Source organism: Pelodiscus sinensis, chromosome 18 (genome assembly GCF_049634645.1).
Source record: "Pelodiscus sinensis isolate JC-2024 chromosome 18, ASM4963464v1, whole genome shotgun sequence".
In the NCBI taxonomy this organism is placed as follows: domain Eukaryota; kingdom Metazoa; phylum Chordata; order Testudines; family Trionychidae; genus Pelodiscus; species Pelodiscus sinensis.
Genome location: NC_134728.1, coordinates 11645132 through 11665628, shown reverse-complemented (window position 1 = coordinate 11665628; position 20497 = coordinate 11645132). Strand labels below are relative to the sequence as shown.

The 20497-nt window shown below is 42.6% G+C and overlaps 1 protein-coding gene across 2 annotated transcripts in view; it reads left to right on the top strand.

The window, feature by feature from the left end:
• PHACTR3 (phosphatase and actin regulator 3) overlaps nucleotides 1–20497 on the top strand; it is a 205557-nt gene that overhangs the window by 180072 nt on the left and 4988 nt on the right. For both annotated transcript variants that reach the window (XM_075901114.1, XM_075901115.1), the window contains 3 exons: nucleotides 13585–13640; nucleotides 17967–18028; nucleotides 19209–19349. In XM_075901114.1, coding sequence (XP_075757229.1) covers nucleotides 13585–13640; nucleotides 17967–18028; nucleotides 19209–19349 — 259 coding nt within the window. The remainder of the gene's footprint in view (nucleotides 1–13584; nucleotides 13641–17966; nucleotides 18029–19208; nucleotides 19350–20497) is intronic.

The following is a 20497-nucleotide window of genomic DNA, read 5'->3' as shown; positions in this document are numbered from 1 at the left end:
TTGCTCCCCTCTCTGTCTCCTCCAATTCCCTCCTGCTTGGAAATAGATTCTATCTATGTCGTGCTTTTTTTTTTTTAAACCTCCTTCCTGCACATATGGCCTGGTGCATTTAGTGGTTTCTCTTCTGTTTTTTTCCTGCTGTTTCAGCGACAGATGTCTTCATTCCAAAATCCAACATATTATGCAGTAAGAGTTAATCCCCAGGATTTACATCGCAGGCATTTGTTTGCTCGGAAGCACCAACCAGCTTACATTTTAGATATGCTGGTGACTTATCTGAAACATTGGTTCGTTCTCCTTGTCCTGGGCATGCTGGGCTTCCAGTTTTACTGCTGCTTTAAAGCAAGGGCTAGCGTTTCATTGCTAAGCAAGTCGCCCACCTTGGTCAGCCTGCAAGCAGACAACAGACTTGCAGAGGAATTCCTGGTATGCATGTACCTTATGGGGCTCTGCACAGCGCTATCCACATTGTTCACATTCCTTCTGCAGGCTTCTCATTGTTTTAATGAAAATCCTGGGCCTCTTCCTAGCATAGGGGTGGACAATAAACTGAATCAGTTCACTAGGGGTAGCCCCGGGTGGGACGCCAGATGCTTTATTCACCTGAGTTTCCAAAGTATGGCTGCTTGCGGCTCCCATTGGCTTGCGGCTCCGTTTCCTGGCTGTGTCCTAGGAGGTGCTGAATGCCTTCCACAGTCACTGAGAGCTCAACATGCATCTCTGGTAGAATGTTCAGTGGTGATTTAACATGTTAACACCACTGTAAATTCCAGACGCAAACAAAACATTATTTGCTAGTTGCGCTTAACCCGAGGCTGGGAGGAGAGATTTGAGTTTTGCAAACCTGTATACGGAGTGCCTAGAATTTATAGTCATGTCAGCCAGCATGTAACGATTAAATCACAATTAACATTCCAAGCGTAGTCCTAACAAGGCCCTTTCAGAACTGGGCCTGATCCTGTCAGAGATCCAGAAACTCCCATTGCAATCAACACTCAGAACCTCTCAAAAACAACTCACCGAGGCCAATGAGGATTTTTTGCTCTAGAAATCACCCGAGTGGTTTCCTTTACATGATGGCGAACTAGCAGCTGTCTGGCTATAAAGTGCAAAACTCAGGTTTGCTAGAGCAAAAAGATATTTGCCTCCTGGTGTAAAGTACAAACTTAGGGAGAAAGTTAAGCCTATGCAGAAAATATACACACTGACAAAGACAGCTCAAAATTCATGGGAGACACTCACTTTCTCTCTGTATCAGAGGGGTAGCCGTGTTAGTCTGGATCTGCAAAAGTGACAAGGAGTCCTATGGCACCTTATAGACTAACATGTATTGGAGCATAGCTTTTGTGGGCAAAGTCCCACTACGTCAGATGCATGCAGGTCTTTGCCCATGGAAGCTTATGCTCCAATACATCTGTTAGTCTAGAAGGTGCCACTGGACTCCTTGTCACTTTGTCTCTGGAAACTTCTACCCATGTATGCTACATGCGGCCCTCTGTCGTGCAGCTTCATGTTTCTGCTTTATAGATTAACATAGCCCATTCGCTGCCCTGCATGACAATAGGGATGAGCCCAAACCTGGATCAGATAAATCAGGCCACAGCTTCCGTTTTGAAGCACTTGGAAGAGAGCAAAGTGATCAGGAATAGTCAAGGTGGATTCACTAAGGGCAAGTCAAGCCTCACCAACCTTATTACCTTGTCATAGAAGGCAACTGGCTTTGTAGATATGGGGAAGTCAGTGGAGGTCATATATCTTGACGTTAGCAAAGATTTTGGTACAGTATCCCCACAGTATTCTTTCCAGCAAGTCAAGGAAATATGGATTGGACAAAAGGACTGTAAGGTGGACAGAAATCTGGCTAAATTGTCAGGTCCAATGGGTAGTGATCGATGGCTCAATGTCTGGTTGGTGGTCAGTGTCAAGTGGAGTACCCCAAGGATCAGTTCTAGGGCTGGTTTTATTCAAAATCTTTATTAATGACCTAGAGGAGGGGATGGATTGCTCCCTCAGCATATTTGCAGAGGACACTAAGCTAGGGGCAGAGGTAGATACGTTGAAGAGCAGGGATAGGGTCCAGAATGATCTAGACAAATTGGAGGATTGGGCCAAAAGAAATCTCATGAGGTTCGACAAGGACAAGTGTAGAGTCCTGCACTTGGGATGGAAGAATGCCAAGCATTGTTACAGGCTGGGGACCGACTGGCTAAGTAGCAGTTCAGCAGAAAAGGACCTGGGGACTACAGTGGATGGGAAGCTGGATATGAGTCAACAGTGTGCCCTTGTAGCCAGGAAGGCTAATGGCCTATTAGGGTGCATTAGGAGGAGCATTTCCAGCATATCTAGAGAAGTTATTATTCCACTTTATGCAACATCTGGAGTATTGCATCCAGTTCTGCCCTGCCTCCTCCCCCCCCCCCCCCCCCCGGTTACAGAAGGGATATGGATGCATTGGAGAGGGTCCAGTAGAGGGCAACAAAAATGATTAGGGAGCTGGAGCACATCGTCTACAAGGAGAGGCTGCGGGATTTGGGCTTATTTAGTCTACAGAAGAGAAGAGTGGGGGGGATTTGATAGCAGCCTTCAACTGCCGGAAGGGAGGTTCCAAAGAGGATAGAGAGAGGCCGTTCTCAGTAGTGACAGATGGCAGAACAAGGAGCAATGGTCTCAAGTTGCAGTATGCATGGTCTAGGTTGTATATTAGGAAAAACTATTTCACTCGGAGGGTGGTGAAGCACTGGGATGGGTTCCCTAAGGAGATGGTGGAATCTCCATCCCTAGAGGTTTTTAAGTCCTGGCTTGACAAAGCCCTGGCTGGGATTATTTAGTTGGGGTTGGTCCTGCCTTGGGCAGGGGGCTGGACTTGATGTCCTCCTGAGGTCTCTTCCAGCCCTAGGATTCTATGATTTTTGGAGCATCACAGCTGCAGAAGGTTATTGCGCCAGCAGGAGGTGTTGGTCTCTCTCTTCCTTGGGCTGGCAAAGTTTGAACATCTGCAGGGCATATGAAGGTCTGAACCAGGCACAATCAAGTCACTGGGTAGATTGCTATTGACTTCCATTGGCTTTGGATTGGGCTCCTGGAGTGCACAAATAGAGAAACAGCTGCTGCTCTATGTAACTGTCCCTTCTGAAGATCTAAGGAACCCTCCGAAGCCAGTGGTCAAGTACTCTTGGGTTTTCATAGGGGAGAAAACAGACCTGGGCGGCTTTGCCCTCTCAAACTGCCAGCCTGGCCCCGCCCACACGCCACCATCCCAGAACACCGATTGTAGGTGAACTGGGAGTGGAGCGTTGCTGCCTCTGAGTGCCCACCCTCCCCACGCTCTGGGGCTGGGGCCACGTGCCCACTCTCCCCATACTGCAGGGAGGGAGGTGGCGGCACACTGCCCCACCTCTCCGTGGTGCAGGGAGAGGGGAGGCAGGGACTCAACAGAAGGGATGGGGGATTGACTCCACCCAGCCCTACCTTCACCAACCACCCATAAAAATAGGGCTTAACTTGTAGCATTCTCCATCTGAACTCTCCTGCCTAACGAGACAGCGGTGCTTTGATTTTGAGTATTTCAGCCCCTGAACAGTGTATCTGTACATTGTACTATGCAACAACAGTCAGTCTGTCCATTGGGGAGGGTGGATTGCAGTGTGTGAGGGGCAGATATCAAGCTAGGTTTGTTATTCTGCCCTCATCTGTAGTACCTGAGCCCCACCCTATGGGGCTTCTATGTAACTGGGATCATGGTGGTGCAGAACTGCAACTCAGTGGTGGGGGAAGTGGGTTTAGGCACAAGCACGCTGAGTCAAACATCACACTGAGTTATAACCTTGGGGGGGTCAGGACAGAATTTGGGACGGTGTCCTAAATGGGACAAAAAGGTCTGTACCTTAGGCTAGTCATATGGTATTTGTAAAAGGATGTGAGGGGCCGGACTTCTTAGATGTAGATTGGCAACACCACAAAAAGTTGCTTTTTTTCTCTGGGTATGAGAGCTATTTGAGGGTAATATGAGGTATGACGTGGCCCACGATACATTATAATGTGCCATTTGAAACCTGCCATGCAAGACAGCCCTGCATTTTGTAAGAGTGACGTAGTGCTGGTAGCATGACATATTGTCAAAATACTTTTCTTTGCTAAAGTAGCCAAAGGCCAGATTTTTTTAATTAGGCATGTAAGGCTCATGGCTCAGCTACACCAGCATCATGTTCAACACAGCTGCAGCTGGGGAGGAAACGGTGTTTCTGAGCTACTTGTCTGGCTCCCCTTCTCCTGAACTAGCCCTTGGCACAACCTAGAGTGGCCATAATGTTGCTCTAGACCCATGGCGTCCAACCAGTTCAAAAGCAGTAGCCACTATAGGCTACATCAGTCATGCCAGTAGGGCCACAGTAGGGCGGGGCAAATACCACATCTGCTGGAGGCTTGTAGTTTGAAGCAGCAGCTCCTTTCCCACCTCCAACTATGCCCATGCTTCTAAGTTGTATGCATAACTTAACTGTTATGTAATTGTTATACATTGACTATTCAGGTACCACTTTTAAGCATATGCTTAGTGTGACTTCTCTATTTGGAGGGTAGCATCAGTTATGCCAGTGGGGCCACGAGTGGGGTGGGGCAAATTCCACACTATAGTGGCTATTGCTATAGCGAACTAACCACACTCAACCAGCCAAATAGCCACATGTGGCTAGCCTCTTGGACACCATGGCTCTAGAGTATGATAGTGTAATAACCCACTAGCTATTACACCTCCATTTCAAGATTAGTCCAGAGGACCCTAGAGCCTTCATGCCCATGTCCCTCTGGGGAATGCCCCCTACATGGAACTGGGGTACAGTAGCTGGTGTCTGTGGGGTTCTCTCTTTAGGGCAGTGTTAAGTTCCGGGACACTGCTGAAGCAACACACACACACACACACACACACACACACACACACACACACACACCCACCCACCCACCCACCCACCAGCCGAGGCAGGAATTCTGGTCCATCTTTGCCATGATTGCAACTCCAAACGGGAACCCCATATCAAGTGAATAATTAGATTTATCTGTGCACACAGATGTCTACATTGCACTGCATGTACAAGTGAGGCTCATGTTTTGCATTAACAGTTGCATACTTAAACCAAAAAACCTCTGCTCCCCTAATTTTTTCAAAACCAAAATGCATTTTAACTTCCTGGGCAAATTTTCTAGTCCCTTTAATAATTATTATACATTGAGTATTCAGGTACCACTTTTAAGCATATGCATAGTGTGATTTCTCAATTTGGGGGGCAGCATCAATCAGCAGTGGGGCAAGTTCCACACCTGCTGAAGACTTGTAGTTTGAGGCAGCAACTCCTTTCCCACCTCCAACTATGCCCATGCCTTCTAAGTTGTTTGCATAACTTAACTCTGTTTGAACACGCAAACAGCATAGCAGTGGCCATATTTAAGTTCTCTTTCCAAGTACCTTGACTTATGGTTTCATTTCTGTCATGATCCACACCCACCATATGAATTAACTGTTTTTTTAAATGCAATCCGCAGCCACAGTTGTTAGATGACGAAGGCTACATGGCAGAACATACACTAACATTCACCCTCTTCCTTTTGCTCTTTAGCTTATTGTTGTCACAGAACAGCAGTAGTTGCTCTTCGAGCTTTTTCAGTAACAAGATGTGTCACCCCCGCACCACTTTATACATGCTCCTAAATTACCCAGGGTAAAACAAGCTCATGTCTGTGGTGCCCACCTTCTAATTTTGCAAACAAACAGGGAAGTAACTCCCACCTCAGATTTACTATGACCCATAATTGTACATTGAAAACTGTACTGCAGCGCCTGTCATGGTGAAATACATGGATGACTCAAAGGCCTGGCACGCACCCTAGTTACAGCTACTAATAGGAAGGATGAAAATAAATGCCTGGTTGTATTGTGCTTGATGTTCTGATAATAGAGATGCCTATTTCAGATTCAGGCATTTCCTCCTGATGTTCAGCGTTGGCACATCTCACTGGAGCAACAGCCCTCAGAGTCACACTGAATGCTTTTCTATACATTCTAGCACACTGATTCTTTTCCTAGCACAGAATAAGAACTTTACACAAGTTTAAAATCATGGATGGATGGATCCTTCCTTCCAGCCAAAGAGACTCAAAATTGGTTTTTCCACAATTCAGTACAAACCAAGCACACATCCGTTTCTAGGAAAGACCTTGCTATCTCAAGCAAATGTCTCACCTGAAATGTTGCAAAATCCCAACTCATAGCATAGGTGAGAAAAATCGGAGCACATGGAGCAGCAGACGCTTTTACACCAAATTTTGCAAAACCAAACATGTGTGGGTCTGCTAGGCTCTGCGTTCGGGCTCTGCCCGTCTTCAAGAACCGCAGCAGCAGCTTTCAACAGCTGTGTTTACTACAGTGGCTTAGAAGCAGAAGGCCAGCTCCTCAGCTAGTGTAAACCCCTGGCACACCATTGGTTTCAATTGAGCTCTGCCTATTTATGCAAGATGAGGATCAGACCCATACTTTTACATGCCTTCTGAATACGCAGCTACTACACCCCAGATAATGTCATAAGTAGAGCCCAGCACAGCTACAAATTTTGTATCTGCATTTGCAAAAGTGATCTACGGATATTTACATCCATGGATTCGGATACTGGCAGATATAAAGCAGCTATCTGTGGATTTGCAGGACTTTAGTTGTAAGGAAGTGTCCAATAATCACACTCAGGATACCTATCCTGCAGATGAATGGTGCAGATCCTGTGAAGAACTCCATTTAGGGAGCACAAAGGAAAGTGCATGAGTCAATTTCCTCACAGGTCTGATACACACTGCCTCTATTCTCTCTCATAACCCCTGTCTGACAGGAGATTCAACGATTAAAGTAACCTGCAATCCCTGAAGGGCTCTGGATGTTTATCACTCTGTGCGGCTGCAGATCAATCAATGTCATTAACTTTGGTAGAGAACTAGTCCTCAGGTTAATTCCCTGAAACATGAGGAAGATAACTGCTGTGTGTGGACTAATTGTGGACCTATTGAGTGATACACATGTAGGTGCATGTGTTTATTGCTGAACTCACTAACATGTGACCTGGCACTAGAGGAGACAGGCAATTAGTAGTCCCCCTGCAAGCTGGATCCAGTGACTGAACTCGTGTTTGTCCTTCATGTTGCCTTAGCTGGGACTCAAACCAGGAATCTCATGGTAAAAGGCAATAGCAGCTCTACTGGGTGAGCTGATGAAGAATCTCTCACTGATCAAGTCAGTAGGAACTATGGTAATTGCCTCTGCAGGCAGCCTGGTCTTGCATGGCAGATGCCTTCACATGTGCACCAAAAGAAAGAGAGCAGACAAGAGAGAATCACTGTTTCCCTTCTTACTATCAGCAAGTGGCTTCTAGGAACCTCAGTGGATGCACATTTGCATATAAAGGGGAAAACACAACCCAGATCCACCTCCACATCTCCAGAAGTAAGCCAAAGAGCTACAATGCGACTGATTTGCTTAGGTCACTGGCTGCTCAAAAAAAAAATTTTCTTCGGTGAAATAAACAGTGGGAAAAATGCTTTGGGTCAAGTTACACATTTTGTTTCATTAAGATTTTTAATTTAACAATTTAAATAAAACGGAAGTGAATGTCAGGACACTTTGAATGAAAGTTCATGTGGAAAATGTCATGAGGTTTTAAGGTTCCCTCACCAGCCCCCAAAACAATTTGGTGAAATCAATAAATTCATACAATGTTGCAAGTCTGCTTTTTCCAGTGAAAACAACCGCAGCTGAGAAGTGTCGCCATTTCTGTTCGGCACCGTGCACGGTGCTAGTGCGAGTTGGCCCCCGCATATTGGGACTGTTGTGCAGGCCTATTTATGATGACACATTTGGGACCAATTTACTATTGGCTAGTGCAATTTTGGTTCATTTTATGAAAACATGGCCCTCAGCATTAAAGCTGGATTTTGGTAAATAGCCGAAGAACATCTGGTTTTGATGGCTCATATTAACCTGGCATGGAGCAAAGTGAGTTTTGTAACCTCTTCTGAGCTTTGGAGGGAAAACACAACCCTTAGTTTTCCAATAATGTAGGGTAAAAGAGTAGCATGAAATGCTTGGATTTTGGATCAGATGATTTGGTCTTCATCAAACTTGTGTAAATTATGCACGGATGTGCAGGCAGCTTTGCTATGGTGTTTGTGTGTGATTGACAAGGAAATACCATTTAAGACTTGCACTGTGTTCCATATGCTAGCTGCGTTCCGCAGAAATAAAGTCCAGGGGTCAAATGCCCCCTCACTCGCTCTTGTGGATCAGGCTCAGTACAGCTGAACTAGCCTGCAGATCTTGTCTAGTTTTCAGGGAGGTCTGGAGTTAAACTGAATGCAAGGAAACTTTACATCCGAAATGGCTTGATGCGTGCAGCAAAGAGAGGAAACAGTCCCTTGTCACAAATAATTCAAGATACTGACACTAAGGTACAGGGCTGGCCCTACCATGAGGCGAACTGAGGCGGCTGCCTCAGGTGCCAGACTGTGGGAGGGTGCCACTAGGACCAGAGTGTAGAAAATTGTGTCTTCTGCTGGCGCATATGTATTCTCTCTGGAAAACAGGAAGGCAGAATTGAGACCTTTCAAAGTTTTGGCCCAAGCAAGGGGACATAGGGTGTCATTTGAGCTCTCCGCCTCAGGTGCCAAAATGTTGTGGGCCGGCCCTGCTAAGGTTTCAGTGCATTTACAGTAGGGAGATGAAAGTTTAACCATGTAAATGGTGAACCAATGAGCCTGGGCTTACTGGTTAACATTCACGGTTATTCACAGGCTCCCACCCTGTTCCTGAGAAGCTGGCTGCCACCCTGCACTGATGCTTCTATATCAGAGGCGGCAGTCGGTTCCTTGGGAGCCGGGCTACAGGCAGGTGCACACTGGCTCCTGGGGAGCTGATGGCCATCCCATGTGTACATTTTCAGTGGTTACAGTTGGTCAATTACATGCATTTTCACATCCCTAATTTACAGCATATGATGGGCCCAGATGGATGCTCATTCTGGTGGCCAGAAGCAGGCAGGAGTCCAATCAATGTGAAAATCCTATTAACAAGGACAGCAGTTCTGCTGTCTTTTACAAATCAATTGAGCTCTTAAAGTAAGGCTTGCTCCCTGTCAGGAAGAGCTTTCAGAGACACTAGAGTTAATCTTGCTCAGTCCACTAGCTGCATAACTGCACCCTCTTCCCATGCTTTGACTTACTTGCCATCCACCTTGTCCTCCAACGTTACAAAGCCAGGGCTTCCCAGCTGTGGCCTGAAACCTGCTGTCAGCCTTAATTGTGGGAGATTTTAAAGCATGTGGAGGAGTTCAGTGTTTCTTGTAAAGAGTCCCAGTCTTTGATAGCACTTCTATCAAAGGGGAGGGAGGAACCCCTCAAGATAAGTCATTTCTCGTAGACAGATGTCACTTACCTGCTTTGCACAGAAAGGAGAAGCTATGGCAGCCACAGTGTTGGCTGGGGATCCAACAGCTCTCTTTTTGGGGAGGCTTACTGAGGTCAGGGGAAATGGGAAGGGTTTTTGTTTTCTTAAGGCAGGGGAAAAAAAATCCCTCAGTTTCTATTCAGTTCTCAGCATGGCCTATCAAGTAGGGAAGCGACAGCTCCTTGCTTACAGAGCCTGAAGCAGAGTCTCCCCTGCAGAGATGTTAAACAGGTTCAAAACACAGAGACAGCTGAAAACACCATTCAAAAGGAAACACCCTGCTCTGACCAAGGCCTGTGCTCTTCTCTCTCCACATCAAGCTGACTCACTGAGCACGTAGGACTCTATAGTTCAGGGCCACAGTTGTCCACTATTTACTCTGAGGTGAACTAAGGCAGAAGGTCTCCGGGAGGGAGGCTGCAGTGGTGCAAGATGGCTGCAACTCCTCCTTTGGGGAAAAAGAAGGTGCTGGCCAGCTTGGAGGCATGTCTGAAAGCCTGGCTGATTTGGTAAAGTCCTACAGAGCCCCCAGGGGAAACTTCTGGGGATCCCTTTGGGACAGGGTAAGCTGGGGAGCTGAGTTGGATATGGGCCTTGCTACTGAGAAAGCAAGAGCAGTTTCTTCACTGCGAACGGCTACATGCCATGCAAGAGGCACGGGACATATGCTGAGTCAGGGGGTTACTCAGCTCACTTTGTGTTTCCAAGCAGGGAAGCCTCCTCCTGCAGGACACCTGGTGAAACATTGCAGCAGAGAGAAAAGGAACTAAGCCAAGTACTTACATACAGAGACTGCTCCAGAGAAATATCACAAAACACTACAGCCCTTTGAGAATCTCTCAGCCAAGAAAGCTTTTCTCTCTCCCTCCAGTCTCCCTGCCTTTCTGAAGTGGGCTTCTATAGCTAAAGGTACAAGGAGGCCTTGTTCTCCCAGACAGGGCTACACACAGCTGCCTTCCATCCTTTCCAATCAGAGCAAAGGGAGGGAAGCAGCTGGAGCCGTTAACCTTTGCTGGCTAGCTGCCAATCTCCCATATGCCTGTGAATGCATCTGGAGTGAAAGAAACCTTTACATCCCACTGTATGTCCAGAAACCATGGAGCTGCTCTCATACCACAGGATGGAGGCCAAATAAATGCAGATATCCTACCTGAGCAGTACATAGAACAACTGCAAATAATATGCAACTATACCAGGATACTCACACAGCCATAATGGTAATATCACTCACAATGTTATCATAAGGTCTGAATATATGGAATTTTTCTGAAAGCCCCTGCTCCTGGAATCATGTTATTTAATAAGACATTTTCTTTTAAGAGCAAGTGAATTTCTTGCGCTCATGGCTGTGAATAAAAAACATTTTAAGAAGTCATATTTTGAAGCTAATTTAATGATTTCTTGGAGGGGAGAGTCTGACTTGATTGCTGAATATTTGAGGATGCCAGTACTGTATAAAGGGCTTGTTAGCTGTATGCCTGGTCATGTCCATGTTTATTTATCATGTGCAGTTTCTGTAATTGCATCTGTATACAGATAGTCCCCGAGTTACGAACGAGTTACGTTCCAAACACTTGGTCGTAACTTGATCTGTTCTTAAGTCGGACCCCATTCATTTAAATGTGATCATGCTGTTCGTAAGCAAGGATCACGTTCATAACTTGGAGACCAGCTTTAATGGGAAGTTGGTTGTAAAGACGAATGGTTGTAAGTCGATGCATTTGTACCTCAGGGACCACCTGTATATGGTGTATACGCATTCAGGTCTGAAAATCTGGTCTTACATCATGTGCTAATGAATTTAGGCAGAGAACTGATTTCAGTTTTCTGATTGGAGACTAGTCTTTGTCACCAACACATTTTTTTTCCAGTGGGGGAATTTCCAGGTATATTTGTGAGTGCAAAAAAAGGGAGGGTGGATTTAAAAAAATGAGGGATTACCATCACACACAAATATACAAATCACCAATACTCATAAGCACTCCAAACACTGCTTTAATTTTTCTGATCTTGGTTAGTTTTTTAAATCTTCTCTTTTAAAGGCCCTTCAAAAAAGAATGAACAGTTCCTAAGAGAATCTATAAGCATCACATGGAAGTGCTGTAATTAGAACTGCTTTGATAAAGGCATGTGAACAGAAGGTCTGGTGGCCTTTTGATTTACAGATAAACTCACAGTATAAATCACTCTTCCCTGGTTTGGATTGTGAAGAGCATGTTAATCTCTTGAAATAAAACCTCCTCACAGAATTGGATCAGTGCTGAGACATACAGTGATGGGGATGGGAGTGGCAGAAGGAGGGGAAATATGAATTAAAAACATGTGGCCACATTCTCATCTGGGGCATGTCTGAATAATTTCATTCACTTCAGTAGAAGTATGCTGAGATATACTGTGAGTCTAAGGCAAAAGCCAACCCCACCCCCACAAAATATCCTTGTGGAAGATGGGCAGGTGGTAGAGGAGAAAATGGCTGGAGTTGGGGCAGAGGTTATTACTCAAGCACTAAAGCTCAGGGGACCAAATCTTGCTATCATTTACATTGGTTTAAATCAGAAGTAGCTATACCAAATTCAATGGAGATACTCCACATTTACACCAGCGATACTGATGGCATGTCTTTACTGTGGGCCAAATCAACAGGGCAGTGATTGATTCAGCAGGAGTTGATTTATCATGTCTAGTATAGACATGATAAATCAACCACTGAGCACTCTCCTACTGACTTGGATACCCCACTAGAATGAAAAGTTCAAGGAGAATTGATGGGAGAGTGTCTCCCGTTGATACGTTGTAGTGAAGACACTGCGGTAAGTAGATCTGAGTCCACCCATTTCAGCTATGTTATTCACATAGCTGAAGTTGCATAACTTAGATTGAGCTCCCCCCAGTAGTGTAGATCTACCCCAAGAGTAGATTTGGCCCCATCATTGGTTTCAGGAGAATTCATTAAAAAAAAAAGGCAGAGCCAAGAAACTGATTTCTATAGTGAATTTGATCAGGTGACAAATGCTGGGGGGGAGGGAGAGGGGAACCTAGCATCAGAGACTTTGTCATTTTAGTATCTGTCATCTCTTTATTTCTTGTGTATGTGACACAGTTCAATGTTATAAGTTCCTTGTATAATTCTGCCCTTTATTTACAGTGATATTAGATTCACTTTCATGGTACCTGTGACTCGCCGTGTTAGCCCGTTGCTCTCAATCATTTTGTCTTTGGAACCTCCAGACTCCTACTGTGCAACATGTATTTCAGGGAGGAGACAAGAATACTTAATATTCACAAAAATCAGTATAAACCCTTTTAGATCTCTGTTGGCTGGATTTTGTTTGAAAGCGAGCAAATGCAGTAACTATAAATGTGTGTGTGGGTGTTCAATTACCTGAGATTCTCTGCAGATATTAGCAGTGTCTCTTGAGGGAAGTCTCATTTGGTATGCAGGATAAAATCGCTAAGGCACTGATCATATGATTTGAAGACTCAATCCTGAGGCAGCACTACTGAAGGGGGAGGTGAAGCTCCATAAGACATTCACTCGATTCAGACAGCAGGAAGCTGTGAGCAGCACATGAATTTTATTCTCTAGGCACTAGTACAGCTAGTGGACGGCTCTGTCATATCTGTAACCAGGAAACCACCCTGCACAGAGCGGCTTTATTTCTAGCAAGGCTATTTTTTTCCCAGGCTGTATCATTGATGATGCTAGAAAAAGGGCACCCATCGCTACATGAGAGTATAAAGTGGAGGCAGTGATTGCTGCAGAAGATTTTTAAGAAACCAGTTTGATTTTCAGGGTAACTGCCTCCTCAAGAATGAATTTAACTATTGTGGGACACTATTTTTGGTTGACTTTGTTTGGAAAATAGGATGAAAAGAATGTGTATGTGAGGGAAGGATTACACTGAGCACAGAGCAAACTAAAGGAAAACTTCCATCTGCACTGCTGGCATCTGGGAAGAATAAAGGGACTAAATATCCAGCTTTCAGGATTCTCTTCCTCCACTGACTGGAGATGATTTTCTGAGGAAAACCCCAACACCCACACTTAGCCCAGCACAGACTTTTGCAAGAACAGACATGGTACAAAACGTGATTTTGGTATTTTTCCGCAGGCGCCTGAGCCAAAGACCTGATGTCGAGGAGCTTGAAAGAAGGAATATACTTAAACGTAAGTACTATAAAAAAATTATAGCATTTTGTATGTTTGTCTTGAAACTAACTAATACATTTCTCAGAGTCATTCCCCCACTGTGGACAAGTTCATGCCCTCCCTTTGGGAATGGATTTGTAACCAATGTAATTTTCGCGGGGATGTGATCTGGTGTTTGATATGTGTCCTTGTCTGAAGGCACACTACTTGCTGAAGAAAAAAGGAATGATACAAATCTGGATTTTGAAATAATTCCAGCTGTTCTGGCTGCAAGAGAAAGGAAGCATGGTCTTGGTTTGACTTAGTTTAGCAGTCACCTCGATTATCATTTTACACAGAAAGTCAGGACGAACTGTCAATTAAAATCCATCAATGCCAAAGTGAAGCACACAAGCATCCTTGCAGAACACTGACTCAAGTAAATTGCATGAGATCCATTGCTGACCTTTCTAATTTAAATGAAAACTGAACGAAATACAGCAAAAGGCAAGATATTGCAAGAGTATCAGACTCCTTGCCTGTTACTGTTGTCTTAGCTGCTAGAGACTTGCTGAACTTTCTTTAGATGGCTGGGGATTCCCCAAAGGATGAGAACAAGGGAATCCTGAAAATTGTTTCTGTTGTCACATGGGGTAATCGAGATGGAAAAGGTGGAGTTCCAACTCTTTAAAGAAAAAGCACCATGCAATCTCCTGTGTTCATGGTGTATTTTAGAGCCAAAAATGTAAAAAGACATTATTGTGAAAAATTACCAAATACTTGTTCAAATAGACTTGAATAACATAATAGAATATGTGTTTGCCTTCTATAAAAGCAGTGCCATCTTTGGATTTTGTTTAAATCACGTCTAATCATTTAGATGGCTGTATTTCACTAGTGCACAACATTGTCTAAATAATTTGCTTACTTTAATCATAATTTAATGTCACAAGGTTGGGCCTGTTGTTCTAACCTGATGGTTTGTTCAGGTATTTGATAAATTCATTGTCTTGTTTAAACCAAAGAACAAAGTCCCTGTAATGTGGGGGATATTAGTTTTCCAGAATGGTTTAGAAGATTTAGGAAGAGACTTTCTTTACGAAGTCTAAATGTATATACCAGTTATTTTCCTGAAGGTGAACACTGGAAATACATAGACAAGTTCTACTAACAAACACGAAACAGCAGCATGAGCACAAGATTACAATGTCACTAAATTTGTGAGGATTTGGATTGCATGCTGCTTTTTCTTTCATTCAGTTTACACAAGAGGGCCTGGTGCTGCTCCCATTGAAATCAATAGAGTTTGAGGGACAGAGAGAACTGAAGTGGGTTCTTGGGGTATTTGATTGTTATTAAGGTATACCTAACCATTTACTTTGTAAATAGTTCTTGTGACATGTAAATTAAATTACCCACTCAATGCATACACATATTCATTTACACATATTCAAATTGCAAATAACACATATTCTTATGACCTGTAAACATATTAACCCAGTTTAACTTCTACCTTATCCATCAAAAGGAAAATAAATGAATCTCCCATTAATAACCTGCTTCCTTTGGTCTCTGGTCTAAATCAGAGCTGAGCTCATATGAAAATCTGGTCCTTCATGTTTGTTACTTTCTGACATACACTAGCTGCATCCTTAATCTAGGTTAAACTGACCAGCTTTAATATAAAAAAATTGTTACGTTCATATAATGAGCTTAGAGAGAGCTAAAGCAGAACAAAAGATAAAGCAGAATTAAAGATATGTCCTTAGTGCCAGCTAAACAGACTGGGTTAGATTCCGTGCCCATAAATCTGGAGTAACTCTGTATACTTCAGTGCAGTTACTCAGGGTTTGCACAGGGTTTATCTTGGATCAGAAGATGCACAATTCTTTTTCATTATATTAAAATGTCAACTACATTGCAAAGAATCCAGGTCACCACTGGGCCAGCAGGGACCTTAGAACAAATAAAAAAGAAGGGTCATTTGACAGCAACTGTTGAAAAATAAAGTCAGTGTTCAAGTTAGTGACAGATACTGATACTGTTCTCAATTATTTTAATGAGATCATGATTATATCTCATAATTATATTGGGACTTCAGTTTAAATCAGAGTTCCCTCACCAGTTGCACGGGTTTGCATGACTGAGACCGAAGGCAGTTATATGCTCATAAATACTTCCTCATGTGGGTAATACTACCCGAAAAGATGTTTTAGGGATTAATTAATAGAACACTGCAAATCCATGGATATTCACGAGTATCTGCATCTGCAGATGTGGACGCAGATATCTGCGGCTCATTTTTGCAGATACAAATTTTTTATCAAGAACCCTGCAAATGTGCAGATATCCACTTTATATCCGCAGGTGTCTGCATTCATACATGTCACTGTGGACATCTGCGGCTCATTTTTTGTAGCTACAGGTGTGGATGTGGATACAGATTTTGTATCTGTTAATTAGTTCATATTTGTAAAGTCTTCCAAGATGCTGAAGTGCTTTTATGATGTTATTTTTATGCATTAATGAGCTGAAGAGGGTGTTTAAAAAAAATTTCCCTCATGAAGGCCACTCTGAGATAAAAGAGGTAATTAAAAAAAAACCCTCCAACTCTTTCTTGTAATTGAACTGGTTTTATTCATTCCTGTATATTTAGACATAGAGAAACACTACTTGTTCAGTGCAGAGCACACCTGCCTCAGTAACTATGTGTTCAAAACTAATAATCTGTCCCAAGAAGTCAGATGGGTTTTTCCATTCTGTTTTGAGAGCAAGCCATTGATATTCATACTCAAACAGCTTTTCTTACATCAGATTGTGCAATCCCCGCTTCATTCTTAACACTAGTGATTGTTTCCGTGTCATGCATAGTTTAGAATTCCCTGAACAAGTCAAAGAAAGCAAGGGTGTGAGTTACATGACTGTGTGTGACACTGTATAATCAGGACTGTTACTCCATTGAGATGTGTAGTGTTAAAATTATCCATGTACTAATGAATGGAGCCAAATACAGGCAAGGTGAGGTTACATCTCCATTCTTTTTTTTTTTTTTTTTTTTTTTTTTGTGATTTGCAAATGAAAAAAAAAGATTGAAATCCAGATCTCTAGGCTCACTGATGGTTAAACATCTTTTCCCTAGGTCTCTAGTATTGTTTAGGTCATGGACTTGAGTCTAAATTTAGTAACAGATAGCATTAGAAATAGAAATCCATTAACTGATATCCTAAGGCAAAGGATGTATTTCACACAATGGTACAGGAACTCCAGGCTATTTTTAGATTCAGTGCGTAGGAGTTATCACGGTTTGAATGTTAATACTCACAGCACACAAAAGCAAATAGCTTAGGTTAGAACAGACCATCACTCAAGAAAACCAGTGAGTATAATGAGAATCTAATATGATTGGAATATCTTGAATAGCAGAGGGAAAAGGAATGTATGTAATTCAAGGCTGAATATTGTAGCTATGTGACCAGCTCAAAATGAAGCCTGAGAGTATAAGCTCATGAGTTACATGCTTTCCCTGAAGCACGTACAGGAAAACGTTTCAGCATCTTAATGCAAGTATGAGAGGACTCTAAAAAAAATGGCATAACAAATGATCATTCATAATTTTAAAGGTATTGCTTTTTCCTTTAAAAGTGTATCTAATTGAAGAATTGGATTGACTGCTTTATGTTTATTAAAGCTCATTGTAACTGGAAGTTGTCACAGGAAAAACTGACATTGGCATAAGTGATTCTATGTAGACCCCTGTGCAGAGACAAAATTGGTATCTGCATCTGGGGGGGGGGGCGGGGAGGAATCGGACATGACAGACTTTCTGGGCCCCTGGGCAAGGCGTGTAGGGGAGGGCACAGCTCTGCATTCCTGGAAGGGTGGGACTACCTGGACCATGTCACACTGTGCTTCCTACTACACACCTCCCCCTCCCCCAGCAAGCCCTCAGAGCCATGCCATTCCTACAGCAATTTAAAGGGACGAGGGCTCTGGCAACTGATGCCGCAGTTGAGAGCCCCAAGCTGTTTTGAATCGCTGGGCCCAGGAGCAGTTGCCCGCTTTGTCCCCCCCCCGCCCTCAATGGTGGGCCTACACACATCTGCAAAAATGATCTACAGATATCCAAAAATTTGCAGAGTTCTAGATATAAAATATGTATCAGCACCCTCGTTTGTATCTGCAAAAATGAGCAGTACACATCCGTGGATATTTCTGTGTCCTCACTGAAAGATAGCTGTGTATTCTGGCAGCACACCAAGTGGGTATAGTAAGGACCAAGCTGTTGAAACTTTTATTGCCTGGATGGATTGGAAACAACTGATTTTCCTACATAAGGAAAGTAATCTTTTTATATATTTTCTGTAGAAAGAAATGATCAAACGGAGCAGGAGGAAAGGAGGGAAATCAAGCAGAGGCTGACAAGAAAGGTAAATTTTTAAAATGTTGTCAGTTAACATAAACTAACAAAGATCCCAGAGTAAAACCAGTATCTAAATATTTTAAATAATTTTAAGGACAAATAGCTGTGGTGGTCAGAATTAAATAAACGACATACATGTACAATTATATGTGAGACAGTTGTATTTAATAACTAGAATAGAATATAACTACGTCTTAGATATCTATCTGCAGACATCAGTTCCTTAAATGGTGCTCACTGTATTTGAGAGGCTAATGGAAAATTTACACAAGGAGCTAAAATCAGCTAATTTGAGACCATTTGTCTCATCCTGCATATTTTGCAACGATATTGCTAGGAAAGCAGTTCCTTTCCACTGTTTGTTGTGAGAATCCCAGAGTAAGCTGACTTCTTGCTGAGCAGCAGGTGCGTTCCTACCTGAAATTTCTCCTTGCAGATCTTTTCATTTTAAGGTCTATAAAGTTGATAATACCAGTACAATATTCAAAGGCATATTATGATGACAGTTTGCTAAGGCTTGGCTTTGTAGTCATTATACTGGCTCCAATCCCGAATCCCTTACTTAATCAAAGTTATGGGAATTTTGCAAGACTGAGTTGTTACATTGGAATCCATTGTAGTTACTTGAAATATACTGCAAGTTCAGCTTTGTGAAGCTCTGTGTGGCAAGATGTTCTATTATAAAGCCACTGTACAATAGCCCTCAGTTCCATTTACCCATTATTACAATAACTCTCAGAAAGGTTTCAGTAGCTGGATATGAAGTCTAGTTAACAGAAAAAGCCTTTGTAGAAAGACCCAAGATAGCACAGTATTAAAAATGAATGATTTTCCTGTATAAATACTATCCTAATGTTTCTAATCTTAGATACATTTCACTCACTGATTGTAGGGCAGATTCTGAACTCCGTTATAAATGAGAGTCTGGAATGATGGCATTACCCATGTAAATGAGATCAGAATCTGGCTCAGTATCTTAATGTCTCAGTGTATTTAAGATGAATGAATTAATGTCAAAGCTTTTCAGTTTAAATATATGTATATTTTAATATACATAAATATACAATACATATAATGAAGATTTGGAATAAAAAATGCATGTGATTTGATTTTTCTGCTGTTCCATGTGTGTCAATTTTTCTTCCTACTCATACTGATATACTTCTTTACAAAACTCATTGATACAGCTCAATCAGAGACCAACAGTCGATGAACTAAGAGACAGAAAAATTTTAATTCGATTCAGCGATTATGTAGAGGTGGCAAAAGCACAGGACTATGACAGACGAGCAGACAAACCCTGGACAAGACTATCAGCAGCCGATAAGGTACAGACATATTTACAAATATACTTAAGTGAATCACTATCTTTTTATTTGCTTTGTCTATAACAGTTTCTCGGATCATGTAAACAATGGCATAACTAAAAGAGTCTTTATATTCTAAGGAAATACATATTGGAGTGATTGTCTGCTCTTAATGAAAGTTACGGGACCCCCCATGAATCAAATTTTGTACTCAAGTTAATTGGGTTGAACAGGTGTAACTGAGTAGAATTTATAACCATCTACTCTTTAATAATTCATGGAAGTTACACACATGGACACATAACAGAACAGCCCTAAAGACAGTTAACAATTATGTACTAATAGCTGATGCAGCGGGGCCAAGGCCAGGGATATGGCAGCCCTAGTAGCAAGGCCAGGGATATGGCAGTCTGGGTGGCTGCAGCCTGACTGGGGAGAGGCTAGGGCCAGCAGTGGGGAGTGGAGTCGGGCTGGGGAGCTGGTAGCAGGGGACCTCCCCTGGTCCAGAAAATTCCCTTTATTACATGCTTAACATATATTTGATTTTTTGCTATGTTCTTGTAGCCATGTTGGTCCCGGGATATAAGAGAACGGTTGGATGACGTAATTTATTGGCCCAACTTCTGTTGGGCTTTTGAGCTTGTCCCTTACACCAACAGAAGTTGGGACAATAAAAGATATTACTTCATCCATCTAGTTTCTCTCATATACTTGATTTACTGTATTAAATGATCCTAGAATCCATACTTAACTAGTTGTGTGCTAAGGATTTCACTTAATATAAATCAGGCTAGAATGTTTACTGAACAAGAAGTTTTAAAGTTTTGGCTTAAGACTGCAGGAGGCTGGGAGAACATCTGGAGATGTTGATCTAATTATTGGATACAACAGCAAATATAGGACTGGATTGCTTACTGTTCGATCCTGGGCTGTGGAAATCAGATATGTCTTTTTCAGTTTCATATGTGCCTAATAGTTTCCCCAACAAGAAGGTAGCATATTTATGATTCGTGTAATAAAAGGTTTTAGAGAACACTAACATTTAGGATTTATTTTTATTTGCCACCTTTGTCTTAGTTGTCTTCATGAATTCATTAAAAAGTGGTTATATTATGTGAAAATCAATACTGTAAAGCAGAAATTTTATTGGTAGTTTGGGATAATTAAAC